Genomic DNA, 17,856 nt, shown 5'->3' with positions numbered 1-17,856 from the left:
CAATGAGAGAAGAAAGAGAGAAATAAAACTAGTGAAGCCACATGGTGGTGGCTCATGCCTGCAATCCTAGCTAGTCAGGAGGCTGAGATCTGAGCATAGAAGTTCAAAGCCAGCCCAGGCAGGACCATCTGTGAGACTCTTATCTCCAATTAACCACTAGAAAATTGGATGTGGTGATGTGGCACCAGTGGTAGAGTACTAGCCTTGAGCTGCAGAGTTTAAGTATAGCGCCTAGGCCCAGAGTTCCAGAACTATGACTGAAAAGAAAAAAAAAGAAAGAAGGGATGGTAAAGGGAAACAAAGGAGGAGGCAACAATGTGTGATAAGAAATGTACTCACTATCTTGACCATGTAATTGTAACCTCCCTTTATGGTATTTTCACAATAAATAAATGTAATGCAAAAGAAAGAAAGCTAATAAACATTAAAAATAGAATGAATTGGGAAAATAGGTAAGAGAACTCCTATGAGAGCACCATAGAGAAAAACAGAGATTTCTATAAATACCACCAAGCTCAGCCTAAGTTTCAAGTAAAACAAAGACCACAAAGCAGTCCAAGAGTATTTACAGAGATTAATTGAAGTACTTAAAGCTCACTCAGTCCTGTAGAATATTTGAAGTTATGTTTGACCACACTATTTCAGCAAATCCAGTAAAATTTCATTAGGATAGTTTAATATTACATATGAGGATGTGATGTCTGAGCAGTTGCTAGCCATCCTTCACCTTCAATGAGAAGTCATCTCCTGGGTGTCACTGAATCACATAACTAGTGGGACAACTTTCTCTCACACTAGAAAATGTAGAAACAAACAAGCATATCTGCACTTAACTTGGAATGTCAGATTTTATAATCTTCTAAATCTCCAAGCCATTTTTAGTATAGTTTGTTTTTTTTTTTTGTCCATCGTGGGGCTTGAACTCTGGGCTTGGGTGCTGTCCCTGTGCTCTTCAGCTCAAGGTGAGTGCTCTATAGCTTGACCCACAGTGCCACTTTCCTTTGTCTAGTGGTTTATTGGATAAAAGAATCTCACAGACTTTCCTGCTCGGGTTGGCTCTGAACCCTGATCCTCAGCTCTCACCTCCTGAGTAGCTTGGATTACAAGTGTGAGCCACCCGCGCCTGGCTACATCTTTAGCATTTTTAGAAACATGTTCCTGAAGCTGAATCTTTTTTTTTCTCTTCATCCATCTTGGACATCCTTAGGTTCATAATGGAATGTCAAACAAAGTGAAAAATAAAAGAATCTCACTAGAGATCCTTTCATGCTTTCTTGCTGTTGACAATGAATAACGATTCTGGAACCATGGCTTGGAGTGAAGGCAAATAATGGAGTCAGAAAAGAACCTGTGTGATTTTACCCTAGATGTTCCTGTTCAAAACATGATATGTGGCCTGGAAGAGCCTTCCTATGGGAGAAGAATCATTCCTGTCTTAAGTAGAGTATTAAATTTTCGACTAAAGACATATGCATGGGGGCTGGGAAGATGGCTCAGTGGTAGAGCACTTGCCTTGCATGCCTGAAGCCCTGGGTTCAATTCCTCAGCACCACATAAGCAAAAAGAAAAAAGCTGCAAGTGGCACTGTGGCTCAAGTAGTAGAGCGCTAGGCTTCAGCTGAAGAGCTAAGGTACAGGGCCCAGGCCCAGAGTTCAGGCCCTAAGACCAGACCCTCCCCCCAAAAAAAGAACAGAAAAAAAAACTAAAGCTCCTACAAAAGATTGTTGAAAAATTGAACCCAAAAAAGGAAAACAGGTAACTTGTTCACTAAAAGTAATTATCACTGAAATACACCTAGGGATATATAAACTATTTTTCTATTAATGTAAAGATATCTTAGGACTCCATTGATTATTTGTACTCTACCTCATTTATTTACATATTCAAACACATGTATGTTATGAACAGTATTTTCACACAGTTATAGAGATAAAATTTATACAACACATATTTTTGTTTTATAATATTTCAGTAATGGTTGTCATATGGCACATTACCCTTTATGCAAATAATTAGCATACCTTGGTACAATGACTTGCAATTTGAGTTTGAACCTGCTTTGGCCAAAGGTACATCAGTACTGATGATATAAACACACATTGAGAAGTCCCTCACTTTCCTAAGTAGTCATATTAAGAATCATGTCCATTCTGCTGGAGATACAGGGCCTAATAAAGATGCAACATAAAATGCTGGTCAGAGAAGTGACAAAATCCCAGTCAACCATCCCCAGCCAAGGCACCAGTAGATTGAAGTCTTATGTGTTACTAAACAACATTAACAGAAAATACACCCCAAAATGTAGATCCATCAAAATTAAAACCAACAAATTATATCCCGATGTGCTTTTGCTTGTACTTATTGGTTGATTACACAGGATATTCTGTTATCGAGTAGTGATGTAGTTTTTACAATTATGTAGAATGGTAATTGTTAATATAAAATACATCACCTTCACAGTGACATATACAAAAAGTGAAAATCTATTCTGTATACATCATTGAGGTTGTTTTTGCTCAGAAAGACACTATGAATCCTTTAAAAGCAATACTTGCACATTACTACTCGGTTTTTCTGTCACAAGAATGTTTTCTCACTGTGAAAGACTTAAAAGAATTTATTTTAGACTAAGTATTCACATTCACAATTCTTAAGATCAGGAGTGTTACAGATTTCAAGGTGGGGGCATTTTCTGTGTGTTTTGGGATTTGGACTGTCCTCATACACATTAGTGACTGATCATCCTTCCTTGAAAATGTCAAGTTTTCTATTTCATATTATTGCATTAGAATATAATCTGAATTTAAAAAAGAGCATTGTAACTGGGCTATCATGTGTAATAGGTGTAATCTTAGTTATTCAGAAGGCTGAGTTCTGAGGAAAGTTAGTATTATCCTCACCTTTACTTCTCAGCTCCACCAAGACCTGAGCTCTTCCCAGACCTAGAGTTCCCTCAGTACAGCTGGCCACTCCCTCTCTCATTTCAGACTCACCTGAGCATGTATTTAATTCACATCCTGCCCCCCAGATCCTGTTGCAACCAGAAGAGGGACAAATGCTTGTGCTCCCTGTCCTGGGAAATATGGTCCTTCTAATAAACCTTATAATAAATTTTCTCCCATGCCTGCTTGTGGCTCCCTGGGATGGACATGAAGGAACGATACAAGGATCACAGATTGAAGCCAGGGCATATGAAAGTCTGAGAGACTTATCTCCAATACACTACCAAAGTAGTGGGAAGTGCAAATGTGGCTTAAGTGGTAGAACATTAGCATGGAACCAAATAATTTCAAGGTCATTTTCAGACCCTGAGTTCAAGAATCAGGACAGCACACATATATCAAGTGCATTGTATTGTATTCAAATTATGTTTTAACAATTGTTTTTGGTGTACATGTATAGGAAATCTCTCTGATATTTTTTTTGTCGGTGTAGGGCCTGAACTCTGAGCCTGGGCACTGTCCCTATGGCCTTCAGCTGAAAGCTAGCACTCTACTACTTGAGCCACAGTACACTACTGGCTTTTTCTGCTTATGTGGTTCTGAGGAATCAAACCCAGGACTTCATTCGCACAAGGCAACCACTCTACTACTGAACCACCTGCCCAGCCAGTCTCTCTCATTTTAAGTGATGTAATATAGGCTAATTAAATTAGTGGAGAAATTGTAATTTGTCAAGAACAGACACATTAATTGGAGTATATTGGTGCCAGCAGCATTTTGAAAGTTTCAAAAGCCCTAGAAAGTGCAGAGGATGAAAAGAGGATCAATATGTTTATATAAGACTTTTTCAAGGAATGTTTACCATTCATTGACTTCAATTCAAAAAACCAAGTTCATAAAGTCATATGTGTGCATACCAGAATCTCTAGGTTCAGGAGTATAAACACACAACTCCTGACTCTCCTTGTCTCAAAAATCAGAGTTTTGTGAGCCACTTTCTGGCACCTGGAGGAACAAGTGCTAATGGCAGCACAAACCTATGAGCTCATAAAATATCATCCACCCCAGACTGGGGAAAGATGGGAAGGGCAGACTCTGGCTAGGAGCCTCAGATCGCTTCCAGTTAAAGCTCCAAAGATCCCCTGAAAAAGAGAAGCTGGGCTTCTACCTCTTGGCTCTGACTATGGAGTGCAAAGCTCTACTTCAGAGCACTTCCAGCAGCAAGGGAAAAGCAAAGTAACCCGGATTTGCAAACTAAAAACACCAACAGTGGGCAAGGAGGGACTGGTGCCTCTTCCTCCCAACCCTGCCTCCCTGATTTCCCCCCACACCCGACCGCTCCCTCTCCCCCCCCCTGCACACACACTTTAAAAGGATCTATACCGCCATAGAAACTACAATTCCCAGAATGCATGCACAATTCACCTAGAGGAAGTGGTCTTGTTACAGGGTTTTGATTGGCACAAGGCACTTGGTCCTAAGTGTGCAAGGATGCCTGGGGACCTTTCTCTTCCAGCTGCGGAATCTTAGGTGAGTTTCTTCTTGAAAATTCAGTTTACCAACATAAATATTGTGAGACCAATTAAAAACACAAATGTATTAGGATCACTGCATAATTTGGCTTTTTAATTCTTAGTTCTTTTAATATAATTGAGGTTATGAAACTACGTAGTTTTTGTTTTTGTTTTTGTTCAAAAATTACGTTCTGCTGTGTAGAGAGCTGCGAGAGGCCGCACCTGGAAGATGGTGCCGGCTTCCGCCCTCCGCCTTCCCGATGGCGAGTGCTCTCGTGGTAAACAACTCCTGATATGGCTAAGGCAAAGAATCTGGCTTGCTTCCGCGCACCTGAACCTAATGGTGGTTCCCACGTGGCGTATCAGGGTTGGCTACCCAGCGGGTACTTAAGGCTGTGGGGAATTCTCCCCGGGGTTGGGGTCACAAGATTACAAAAAGGTCCTGAATAAACTGCAGAGAGAAGAGTCCGGTGTCGCGTCTTCCTTGCTGGTTGAGGCGGTAGCGACACGTGGTGGCCCGTACGGGGAATCAGCCATAACCCCAACGAGGACTCAGAACTCTCTGCGGTCAGGGTGGTGCACCGGTAAGTCCCCAGGTAAAAGGGGAATCCGCCACAAGAGCGGGGAGTAAGTTCCCAGGTAAAAGGGGAATCCGCGACAAAAGCGGGGGTAAGTCCCCAGGTAAAAGGGGAATCCGCCACAAGAGCGGGGAGTAAGTTCCCAGGTAAAAGGGGAATCCGCCACAAGAGCGGGGGGATTTTTGCTCTTCTCAGTAGATAAAGAGAGAGTGAGAACCCGGGGCTAGTCAATAGAGTAGCCAAAAGTGAAAGTAAAAGTTTGTTTACCAGCTTTAAATGTTTAAAACATGGGCGCTTCTTCTTCGCACCCAATTTTTTGGGCTCTCAATGAGCTACTGCACTCAAAAAAGTTAAAAATAAAAAAGAGTACTTTAGAGAGATTTTTGAATGAATGTGACATCGTTGCCCCGTGGTTCGCTGTCTCCGGAAGCCTCACGGTGGCCTCTTGGGAGAAACTAGGGAGGGACCTAGATTTTGCCTCTGAACAAGGAACGCTTAAGAGCGGAGTGAGACCAATATGGAAACTGATAAGAGGCTGTCTCGAGGACCAGCGTTGCAGTGAGGCGGTAGAGAATGGTCAGGCCGCCTTAGAAATGCTGCAGGAAGAAAGATCAGAAAGGGCAGACAGCGAAAAGGAGGAGAGCAGGGGGGGGTCATACCCTGATTTTGCCGAACTAGAGACCTCTGAGTCTACAGACTCAGAGGAACTACAATCACTCATAGAACAAATAGAAAAAACAAAGATAAGAAAGAGGAGGAAAGGGAAGGAGAGAGAGGACCCAGATAAAGACGAGTGCACGCCCTCCGTGCACCGCCCCACACCTTCGGCCCCTCCGCTCTATGCGGAGGACCCTGGAAGTGGCAGCCCCGGCTGTTCTTTCAGCCCAGGCGTGTGGAAAGCGGTCAGAACCGATTTACATCTAGCCTGTCCAATATTTCAGGATCCACAGGGACAGCGGTATCATGAACCCTTAGATTTTAAGGTGATAAAATCTTTAGCTGAGTCTGTGCGGACATACGGAATCACGGCCTCCTTTACTGTAGCCCAGGTGGAGGCCCTAAACAGACACTGCATGACACCCGGTGATTGGAGTGGGCTCGCACGAGCTTGTTTGAGCCCAGGTCAGTATTTAGATTGGAAGGCTTTTTTGATTGAATTTGCTAGTGAAGAGGCTGCGGCCAATCAGGCTGGGGGAAACCCAGCTTGGGACAGAGATATGCTGCTTGGACAGGGGAGATTCGCCAATCAGCAGATAGGCTACCCGGTTCAAGTTTATGAACAAATCAATAAAATTGGCATAAAGGCATGGAAGGCCTTACCAAATAAAGGCGAGGTGAGTGGCAATCTCACCAAAATCCTGCAGGGCTCTATGGAGCCGTTTTTGGACTTTGTTGCCTGTATGGTCGAGGACACTGGCAGAATTTTTGGTGACCCAGACGCAGCCATGCCATTAATTAAACAGCTTGTTTACGAGCAGTGCACTAAGGAATGCAGAGCCGCCATAACCCCATATAAGAATAGGGGACTAGAAGCATGGATGAAAGTTTGCAGAGAGCTGGGCGGACCACTAACTAATGCTGGATTAGCTGCTGCTGTGGTGCAATTAACCCAGAAGAAAGGGGCTGGGAAGGTGGCTCAGTGGTAGAGCATTTGCCTTGCATGCATGAGGCCCTGGGTTCGATTCCTCAGCACCACATAAGCAAAAAGAAATGAAAAAAGCCGGAAGTGACGCTGTGACTCAAGTGGTAGAGCGCTGGCCTTCAGCTGAAGAGCTGAGGGACAGCGCCCAGGCCCAGAGTTCAGGCCCAGGAAAAAACCTATTCAAAAAACGCTGCAAATTTGTCTAAACAGTTGTTTAGTTATCTTTTAGGTAATTGAACTGGGGAGTTCGACAGCCTGATGGAACAGCTCAGGCTTGCCATCGTCATGGTGAACTCGACCCGAGTGGATGCCGGATTGGTGGAGGGGTTATCTTCATGGATCTCCACTGCTATGATTCATCTCAAGGAGGGGGCGGGTTTGGGAGCCCTGACAGGCCTCCTGGTGTTAGCCTCCTTGGTATGTCTGTGGTGCATTTACCAAATTAGAGGTTCTCAGCGTTGCAGTGCAGCCATGATTATCCAAGCCTTTACAGTCATTGGAGCAGGTCAGTCCCCCTAAGCGTGGCTTGCCACCCTAAAACAATGAACACAGATTGCAAAGCCAAAGTACTGCAGTCGAGAGGCATGAGTTTTGCCCTCGAGGAGAGCATGTTTGATTGCACACGGGTTCGATTCGCCTTTTCCCGTCCTTGTGAAAAACGAATCAATGGACAGGCTGAGTCATCCCTAGAGAAGGCGCCCTCTGGGAGAAGGCATGTATGCAGTCCTTGCAATTGCACAACAGGGATCAGACCTCTGTTCTCATCTGTGTTCTTTAAACAAAAAAGGGGGAACTGTAGAGAGCTGCTAGAGGCCGCACCTGGAAGATGGTGCCGGCTTCCGCCCTCCGCCTTCCCGATGGCGAGTGCTCTCGTGGTAAACAACTCCTGATATGGCTAAGGCAAAGAATCTGGCTTGCTTCCGCGAACCTGAACCTAATGGTGGTTCCCACGTGGCGTATCAGGGTTGGCTACCCAGCGGGTACTTAAGGCTGTGGGGAATTCTCCCCGGGGTTGGGGTCACAAGATTACAAAAAGGTCCTGAATAAACTGCAGAGAGAAGAGTCCGGTGTCGCGTCTTCCTTGCTGGTTGAGGCGGTAGCGACACTGCTGAACGTAAATTATGTCTCTGTTTTTCCTTAAAGTGTTGAATATCTCCCCTCTCATTTTACAACAGTATTTGCAGCTGGGTGCCAATGGCTCATGCCTGTAATCTTAGGTCTCAGGAACCTGAGATATGAGGATCCCAGTTCAAAGCCAGCCTGGAAAGTTCATAAGTCCTATCTCCAGCTAACTACCAAAAAAAAAAAAAAATGGAAGTGGCCTTGTGGCTCAAGTGGTAGAGAGCTCACTTTGAACTAAAAATGCAGGGACAGCACTCAGGCTGGGTTCAAGCCACAAGATCGACCCCCCAAAAAAAAAAGGGGTACTTGCGGACAGTAAACTGATTGATTCTGGCACCATCATCCCCTGCTCTAATATATATACTGGAATAAAATAACAGAATTTAAAGACAGATATACTTTATAATCTTCGAATTAAATTGATTTCTCAAATTCTACTCATTACTTTCCAAGAAACTCCCAAATTCAATCTATGAAATTTTAAGGAGTTTTTGGTTATTTGTGTCTGAAATTTGTCTTTCCTTATAAAGTTTTTCCCCCCTTTTGTTGTTGGTCCTGTGGCTTGACCTCAGAGCTTGGGCACTGTCTGTGAGCATTTGCTGTGCTGTACTTGCCTTTCTTTTATTAATTGCTTCAGGGGACTAGTGAAAAGTTTCCTCCCAAGGCTTTCTTAAAAAATGGTACTCCTCCTCCAAGACTCTTCAAAAAAAATGGTTGTCTAGGTAGATCAGGATGAATGTGGGAGGAGGTAGAGTTCAGGGCAGGTCCATGTTCATGTGAAGCTTGATTACTTGCTCCAAACCAGTCTGTTTTTACTTTTCTGTTTTGCATATCCTATTTTGTTTTGATTTTCTACCTCTTCTCGAAACCTAAAAGCTCCTGTCAGCAACTCTAGGCCGCATATCTAGGGGTCTTCAGACTTGTCTTCACAGACTGTATCCATTACACTATGGAATAAATCTTTTGCCTCCTTTCCTCATATCAGACATTCTAAGCTGTGTCTTAAGGGTTTGTTGTGATTGTTGATGATCCTTTCCCACATCATGATTTGGAAGGACTGTGTAGGAAATTTTCATGCTTGATATTCATTCCTCAAGGGTTTTCCATCCCTCTTTTAGTGGACCTGAGCTTTTCCTCATGAAAATGGAGATCGTGAGGCACTTTTGGATGTATAGAGGGCAACATTGGAGCACCTATAAAATATGAAGGAAAAGTTAAAAGTAAGTTCCTGAGAAGCAAGACATAAGGAACAGGTAAAAATGGCTGCTTCCTGGACTAGCTGTGTCCCATAGTTGTTATTGTTCTTGGTTACATTTTTCAAACATTTATTTCTAAGTATTATGTTTATTATACTAGTTTAAATAGAATTTACTTTGTACATTATTTTTGAATTGTTCATTGCTCACAGACGTAAGTGTCATTATTATACAAATATTATATCCTCTTACTTCATTGATCACAGTTATTGACTATTGCAGATCCTGAGGTAGAAGGTACAAGTATGGTAAGGTGTTCAGGGATAGATTATGGTTCTGACTTCCTCTGGAGGAAAAGGTGAACCAATGGAAAAAGATGGATTTATGCATAACACTTGTAGAATTCCTTAGGCAGGAGATGTGGTGCATCCCTCTTGGGTTCCACTATGCCCAGTGATTCCCATGGTTATGATGATCCATTGCCCTGGAGGGCCTGTGAATTTGACACATTGTCCACTGTTCTGGTGGTAGGAGTCTCCCAGTATGTAAGGCAGGGCTGGTCTCAGAGGAGTGATGTGATAAGTGGTAGCTTGCTTGCTCCGATGTTTTTCAGTTTGTGTGGACAAGCTCACCCTGACATCTTGAGCCTGGCTGCTGCCATGAGGCCTATTAGTTCATAATGCCTCTCACCATCCCATACCTCTGTTTCAGAGACCTGTCCTGTTTCATGGTTTTGTATCATTTACTGTGCAAGCTTGTGTTATGTATCCATACATGCTAGTAGTTGGGCTGGGTATGGTTTTCAAAGGTGGGGTGGTGTTTCCTGCCTCTTGCAGGAACAATTGTGTTCTCACTAACTGCGTGAGTAATCCTAGCTTACTATGCAATCCCGATAACTTACCTTGTATGTTCAGTTGATAGAACAATGGTATAATAAGTTTGGGTCTCTGTTTTCTATTGAAGTTCAGAGGACTCTTAGCAAATGCTGCAGATTTTGTGGAATATTGGTTGCCCTCATTATTGCTACCGTGACACTCCTTGCTACTTCCCTCTCCACACTTTACTCCAGTCTGGGGTTTGAAAATTTGCTTGAGGTTCAGGAGTTTGTGCTCTCATTAGCCTCTGGGCCTTCAGATGCAAGAACCTGGTCCCAAATATCTGAGAGCAAGCTGGGTGATTGTCCAGACCAGGAGAGCCCAAGAGCCCTGCATTTGTACTCCAAGACCAAGGGATTCTTCTATTAACCCATGCGACTTTATTTGCTTTGCGCAGGTATAAGAGGAGTACAGGAAGAATTCTATTGAAATTGTGACAAATATGACTGCCTTGAGTCCTCTTACATTGCACTTGTATTTGGGGCTTCTGTGTTGTTTCTCCTAGGGATAAGTTAATCTGTTTGGCTTGAGTTTTTAATCTCTTGGCTTGAGTTCACAAGCGTTTGTACATGACTCTGTTTCTAGAGACAGTTGTACATGGGATATTGGAGTAGTGAGTGCTGGTCCTGTATTTTTAGGAATGAAGCCTAGCAATGTTTGAAGCAGAGCACCCTATGAATAGGAATCTCCATCCTAAATGGACAGACCTTGTCAATTCTGAGAAGCCCTAAAGGCAAGAAGCAGAAAAGCACAGGAAGTGAAAGATGTTACTAGCTTCCCTTGCCTTATGCAAAAATTGTTGCTACTTCCCTGAGCACCAGATTCAGGTGCTACTCTTTCCTACACCACTCTCAATCACTTTGTGTTGTTGCAAGATTTAAACTAATTTCCAGGAATTGTGATGCGCTGTATTGAGGAATAAGCCAGTGCATAGTTATCAGAGGGTACCTGAGGCTGTGGTTTGGGATGGTGGGGTAATTGTTATGACTGAAAGTATATATTCATGTAGTAATCCCTAATCTTCTTCTTGATAATTTATTCAGCCTGTTACCACTATGATTGTTAGTATGTCATCATGCAAACTCATGTTAAATGTCCTATCTAAGGATTTGCTAATGCTAGCTCTTATCGCTTGGTTGTGCCTGGTAGTACAGAAAGTATTGGTCAGGGACATTTGGCCTTAAAAGAAAAATCACAGAAGAAAACTTGAGGTTATATGTCTTACTCAAGGTTGTATGCTTTGTAGGTGTTGCTTATGTTCAGGTATGTCACTCCTATATGCAGTATTTTATGTTGTATCTTTAGGATGGCCAAGGTTCTTCCCAAGACTATTTAGGGAAATGAACATTAGGGACTTCTCAAACCTGGGTTTACCTCATCTTCACTCATGTCCGTTTGGCCAAAGCATGTTAAATGTAAATTGCAAGTTATTGCATAGGTGTGCAATGGGTACAGTGTAATGTGCCATTTGACAACCGTTGTTGAAATATTATAACACAAGAAATATATTCTGTAGACATTTTTTCTCTAACTTTGTATGAAAACTACTGAGTTACATCATACATGCTTTCCCTGGTGTTTAAATATGTAAGTGAATGAGGTAGAACACAAATGCCAATGGATTCCTAGGATACCTTTGCATTAAAAAAAGCAGTTCCTACATCCCCAAGTATATTCAGTAATAATTACTTTTTGTGGAAATGTGATATGTTTTTGCTTTAAAGTATTCAATAATATTTGTGGGAACATTCATTTTTTCCAATTTAATGTGTACATAAACATAGAAATTAGTTGGTTTAATAATATCTATCTACCAGGAAATGGACTGGATTTGTGTTTCCTGTAGACTTTAATGCTTTGTCTGAGATATGAAAGATTCTTTTAAGACAGCTTTATGGTTTTGCAGTCCATGTACTATGTTTGCAAGAGAAAATTCTGGACCCAAAATCTCACGCATTCATTTCTGAATATGTCATTTGCCTTATATCCCAGCCATGCTTCCAGAGTCTTCTGTTTATTGTCAGCAGCAAGACAGAATGAATGGATCTCTGGTGAGTGTTTTTTTATTTCTCATTTGTTTTCCATTCCATTATATGAACCTAAAGATGTCCAAGAATTAAAAATACTACAAACCACACAGATTTAGCCTCAAGAACATATTCATAAATCAGATAAAGACAGCTTGTAGATTAGGAGATAAAGATTACTTGTAGGTTTAGCAGATTAAATGGTTATATTCTTTCTAAGTTGAATTCAGATTGGCTTCAGAATGTCTAGGTTTCATCTTGTCATAACATGTAGTCATATCTGTTATGTGATGTAGTGACACCGAGCAGGATACATCTCATGGAAGGTGAAGGGTAGATTGCAACCAGATCTCATCCTCATGAGTAACATTAAACTATCTCAATGAAATTTTGCTGGAATTGCTGAAATAGTGTGGTCATATGTACCTTCGTGTGTTCTTAAGGAATGATTAACCTATATGTATTTAAATTACTCTCCATACATACTTCTTGGACTACTTCATGGTCCTGGTCTTACTTGAAGCTGAGGCTATATTTGTTGCTAAACTTTATGGTCTTTTTACAAAATCTTGTTTGTTTTCTAAAGTATCCTCACAAGATTTCTTTCCTCTATAATCTCTCTCTACTTTTGGTTTTCTACTCACTTGTGTTGGTTATTTTTCTCTTTCTCTCTCTTTGTATCTATCTTTGAATCATTTTTTCTTACTTTTCTCATTCTCTCTTTCCTCCATATGTCTCTCAGTTTTTTCATTTCTTCAATGATCTATCTGGAAACTAGTTTTTCTTAGTGATTATTTTTAGTTTGCTGACATGGCTCTTAGGATTGACATTTTTCTTACCCACTGTATAGGAAAATTGTTGCCTGGAGAGTTCTACAGGAATCCAGAAACAAAGAAAATTAGAGAAACACAAAAACATAAACAGATAGACTTAGGGGAAACCAGGGTTCTGAAGCCTCTCTGGCACTTGGTCTCCGGTTGCCAGTAAGCAAGCATAGTTCCTTGAGTTCACACAGGGAAGATTCCCATTGATAACATGCAAAATCGAAGTATGTATATTAATTTTACAATCTGAGCCACAACAGGTTGTTAGGCAAACATGTTTCCTTATTCTCCTGAGACAGAAGCCTGATGCCCAGAGAAAATGCAGACATGAAGTTCACCTTACCTAGCTTTCAAGGTGAACAGCAGCTCAGTTTCAGATGCTATCTTTCCAACAGTAAGGAAAAGGCCTGCACTCCAGTCTCTTAACCCTCTCCAGAATTCTCTTTTAAGCCTTCTGCAGCCAGCTCTCAGTGCTCTCAATGCTGTCAGGCTGGAATTCCAACCTCGCAAACTTTTTTCCCCCTTCAGCTCAACTTCAGAGTTCCATACAGAAAAGACGTCCTTCCTCCAATTGATAAACTACAAGAAAATTTGATTTCACCTGATTCTGTTATCTTTGCTCTAACTTCATTTGTCATGGTACTCAGTTTTTTTTTCCATACCACTACTTTTAAATATTTTCATTCACTGCCAGTATAAGATACGTAGTTTTGATTTAAAAAAATTAATACAGTGATGAGGATTTCTCTATTAGAAATATCATTTGTTGCAAAATCTCACAGAAGTTTGCTCAGGAATTGATTTTGATCTCTGAGGAATTTCACTATTAACTAATAAAAGTGGAAATATATCTTTAGGGATCTACTGGAGAAATGACTCAGGAATATTTAACACATTTGAGCATTTGGTCATATTTATCATTTTTGTCATTTTGAGTGTTCCCTGAGTCTCTATCAATTTGCCTCCACCTTCCATGTAGGCCTATTAAAATGAAAATCTTCTCAAGGAACATTTTATTCCCCTCCCACCTATATTTTGTATTGTAGAATGTAGAGAAAGTTCACAAAACTTCATGGTAGCAGTTCTTATTTACATAGGAAGGAAATATCAGGTTGTCTATGACCACATTTCAATATCTAGTATTTAAACCAAACATGGTTAACCTAGCATATTTTTATGTGGGAACTAAATCAAATCTTATAAGGGCCCAATAAATCATTAGCTACGTTCTGGAGTACTGTTACTGTTTTTTGAGCATTCATGTGGACACTGCTTTTCTTTGATCTACTAATGTTCTATGTTCTGTATCCCATGTGATATCCTGAATGTGTTCTGCTTGCTTATGAGAGTACTTGCTAATAGAAGGTCTAAATAGAATTTATGGTGAAGCAGTTAATGTAAATGCAGAGAAAATATTTGTTAATTCATTGTTACCCTTATATGTACTAAAATTTTATCAAAAATAATAACACAATTTTTAGACACCACCTTAGACTTAATGTCATCATGCCACATTATTATCCCCTTAGAATTAATGAAATCCAGATTGGAATTCTCATGACCCAGGCCTAATTTCTTGATGGAAATGTGCCATTACAGAAGCTGATATCATTTGATGATGTGGCTGTGGACTTCACCTGGAAGGAGTGGCAGTATCTGGATCCTGGTCAGAGGACCCTTCATAGAGAAGTGATGCTGGAGACCTATAGCAACCTAATATCCTTGGGTGAGCAAACGTCACTTTTATTTGGAAGGTCAAGTGCTTTTATTTTTGTAGACATTTGACTATGTTATTTAGGTATAAGATTCCTGTCCATTCCCAGGTAAATAACTGCTAGTATAAAATGCAGGCAAATTCAGGTCTGGGAGGTTGATGTTGTTTGCCTTTCACACTACTGCTTGAGCCACAACTCCATTTTGGATTTTGTTTTGGGGTATATTCTGTGTTTCTGTGCCCAGGTTGGTTTCAAGCCTGCCTCTTCTGATCTTACCTCCTAAATGTAGTGTTACAAGTGTAAGCCTTTGGACCATTACATTTTGTTAAAAAAAAAAAAAAAGATTCCAGTCCATAGGAAGTGTCATTTCTTTCTAAGGGAAACTTCAACTCATTATATGTAACTCAAGAGCTTATTTTATTCTCATTCATTAAGAAGGCAAATTAGTAGTTGGACAAAAGTTCTAAACTATGATCCACTAACAGGAAACTGACTTCCCAGTCTTGGGGGTGATTATTATAGGTGGATCTACAGTCTAGATAGAATATACATTACTACTGTCAGTATTATCTGAAAATCAGTAGTTGAAAGTGTCGAAGTGTGTATTTGTAAGCCAAACCTGACGTAGGTTGCATTGCTTCAAGCTTGGAATCCTAGATACTCTGTAGGCTGAAATCTGAAGATTTTGGTTTAAAGCCAGCAACTGTAGAAAAATGAACATGAGACTCTTATCTCCAATTAACCATTCAAAAACTAGAAATGTAGCCAAGACACAAACTAGTAGAATGCTAGATTTGAGCAAAAGAGCTGAGTCCAAGCCACACATTAGCAAAATAAACCCAAAGCTGCGGGAAAGTACACCATGGAGATGTTAAGAATTGAGAAACCATGGGCTGGGAAGGTGCCTCAGTGGTAGAGCGCTTGCCTTGCATGCTTGTGGCCCTGTGCTCGATTCCTCAGTCTGAAAAAAGCAGAAAAAAAAAGCCAGAATTGTGGTTGTGGCTCAAGTGGTAGAATGCTAGCCTTTAGTTTAGGAGGTGTGATACAGCTCCCAGGCTCAGAGTTCAGGCCCCACAACCGATCCCTCCACCCAAAAATAAAACAATTGAGAAAGCAGATTTAGGAGCAACCCAGTGAACAGAATGTGTGCAACATTACATTAATGATGACCCAGCAAGATCAATAGTTCTCCACTATTTCTTATTCACAGGGCACTGTGTTCCTAAACCTATATTGATTGTGAAGCTGGAGCAAGGTGCAGAACCATGGATGAGAGAAGGCTCAGAAGAGAATTTCACAGGTGAGTTAAAGCATCTTGAATAGTGATGTTGGGTCCAGAGCCCAGTGGGTCTGTTTATCTTGAGCTGTACAGAGCAATAGTATTCCTAGTGCCCTGAGTCATGTATGGCAGAGAATTAGGTGATCCTTTGTCTCAAGGAATGGTGAATCCAGAATTCTCGTGGAGACAAACTGAATTTGATGTTCCAGTGTAGTTAATGTTAGCAATTCTTTTTGTCTGTAGAGAAATCATTCATAAAGAGAAAAAGACAATAATAAATGTAGTGAGATCTCATTTTATTTTAAACTAGTATTTTGCAGGTAGGAGGAAAATAGGATCAGGACAATTTCGTATCAGTGGTGCTGGGCATAGAGGGAGATTCAGAATGGAAGCATTAAGAGTACGGAGATGAATAATTTGAGTAAATATTTCCTTGAGAAAAATATAAAAATCTGAAATACAGAAAAACATTATTTTCCATTGTAAAATGTCAGTACTACTTTCTTAATTACTACATTGAAGAGAAATATATATATTCTGCATAAATCAATGCTTTGAAATTTGAAAATATTGTAACAGAATGTGAGGAAATATCTTTACATTAAGGAATTTATGGATCTCATTTATGCTTTTGTCTATTTTTCTATTATTCATTTTAGATGTCCCAGAAATGGATGATGTGATTAGCACCTGCCAGGAAAGTCCCAAGTATCTCTCTGCAGTAGCAGTCATGAATAGTAACGAAGGGGAGGAAAAAGTGACACTTTTAAGAAGTTTTCATTTGAGCTCCATACAGAAGTCAGAACTGATTAAGAATAATGCGAACTCCTTAGGAATGATGATAGAAAAGGTCACTGGCTGTCAGAGCATGGATATTTTCAGTGAACCTGGTAAGATGTGTGCAGCATATAGTCCTCATGTGTCTTCTGTAATTGACGAATGTAAACAGTGTGAAAAGTCTTTCACTGAGAAGAAACACCCTGTGGTCCCTCAGAGGACACACACAGGAGAGAAACCTTATGAAAGTAACATGTGTCAAAAGTCTTTCACCCAGAAATCAAAGCTTACTGTCCACCAGAGAACACACACAAAAGAGAAACCTTTTGAATGTAACATTTGTGGGAAATCTTTCATATGCAAAGCATATCTTACTAGACAGCAGAGAACACACACAGGAGAGAAACCTTATGAATGTAACATCTGTGGAAAGTCTTTCATCCAGAAATCAAAGCTTACTGTTCATCAGAGAACACACACAAAAAAGAAACCTTTTGAATGTAACATTTGTGGAAAATCTTTCATATGCAAGGCATATCTTACTAGACACCAGAGAACACACACAACAGAGAAACCTTTTGAATGTAACATTTGTGAAAAGTCTTTCTCCTGGAAGGCAAATCTTACTAGACACCAGAGAACACACACAGGAGAGAAACCTTATGAATGTAACAAGTGTGGAAAGTCTTTCACCCAGAAATCAAAGCTTACTCTCCACCAGAGAACACACACAAGAGAGAAACCTTATGAATGTAACATGTGTCGAAAGTCTTTCACTGAGAAATCAAAGCTTACTGTCCACCAGAGAACACACACCAAAGAGAAACCTTTTGAATGTAACATTTGTGGAAAGTCTTTCTCCTGGAAGGCATATCTTACTCTGCACCTGAGAACACACACAGGAGAGAAACCTTATGAATGTAACAAGTGTGGAAAGTCTTTCACCCAGAAATCAATACTTACTCGCCACCAGAGAACACATACTAGAGAGAAACCTTATGAATGTAACGTGTGTGGAAAGTATTTCACCTGGAAGTCAAACCTTAATGTCCATCAGAATACACACAGGAAAGAAACCTTATGAATGTCATATGTATGGAAAGTCTTTCAGCCAGAAGCAGACCTTACTGTCCACCAGAGAGCACACACAGGAGAGAAATTTTTATGAATGTATGATGTGTGGAAAATCTTTCACCAAGAAATGAAATCTTAATCTCCACCAGAGAACACATAATAGAAAGAAACCTTATGAATGTAACTTGTGTCGAAAGTCTTTCACCCATAAAAGAAAACTTACTGTGCACCAGAAAACACACACATTAGAGAGACCTTATGAATATAATATGTGTGGAAAGTCCTTCTCTT

General features: G+C 40.7%; 1 protein-coding gene across 1 annotated transcript in view; it reads left to right on the top strand.

Moving 5' to 3' along the window:
* The window catches only part of LOC138838628 (zinc finger protein 25-like), a 33,159-nt gene extending 15,584 nt beyond the window's left edge, over positions 1 to 17,575 (top strand). The window contains exon 5 of the mRNA XM_070038031.1: positions 16,722 to 17,575. Coding sequence (XP_069894132.1) covers positions 16,722 to 17,575 — 854 coding nt within the window. The remainder of the gene's footprint in view (positions 1 to 16,721) is intronic.
* The last annotated feature ends 281 nt before the right edge of the window (positions 17,576 to 17,856 follow it).

The sequence above is a fragment of the Dipodomys merriami genome, unplaced genomic scaffold (genome assembly GCF_024711535.1).
Source record: "Dipodomys merriami isolate MVZ:Mamm:240054 unplaced genomic scaffold, mDipMer1.0.p SCAF_286, whole genome shotgun sequence".
NCBI classification, from domain to species: Eukaryota; Metazoa; Chordata; class Mammalia; order Rodentia; family Heteromyidae; genus Dipodomys; species Dipodomys merriami.
The sequence above is the reverse complement of the archived record's forward strand: the minus strand, read 5'-3'. Positions and strand labels throughout refer to the sequence as shown.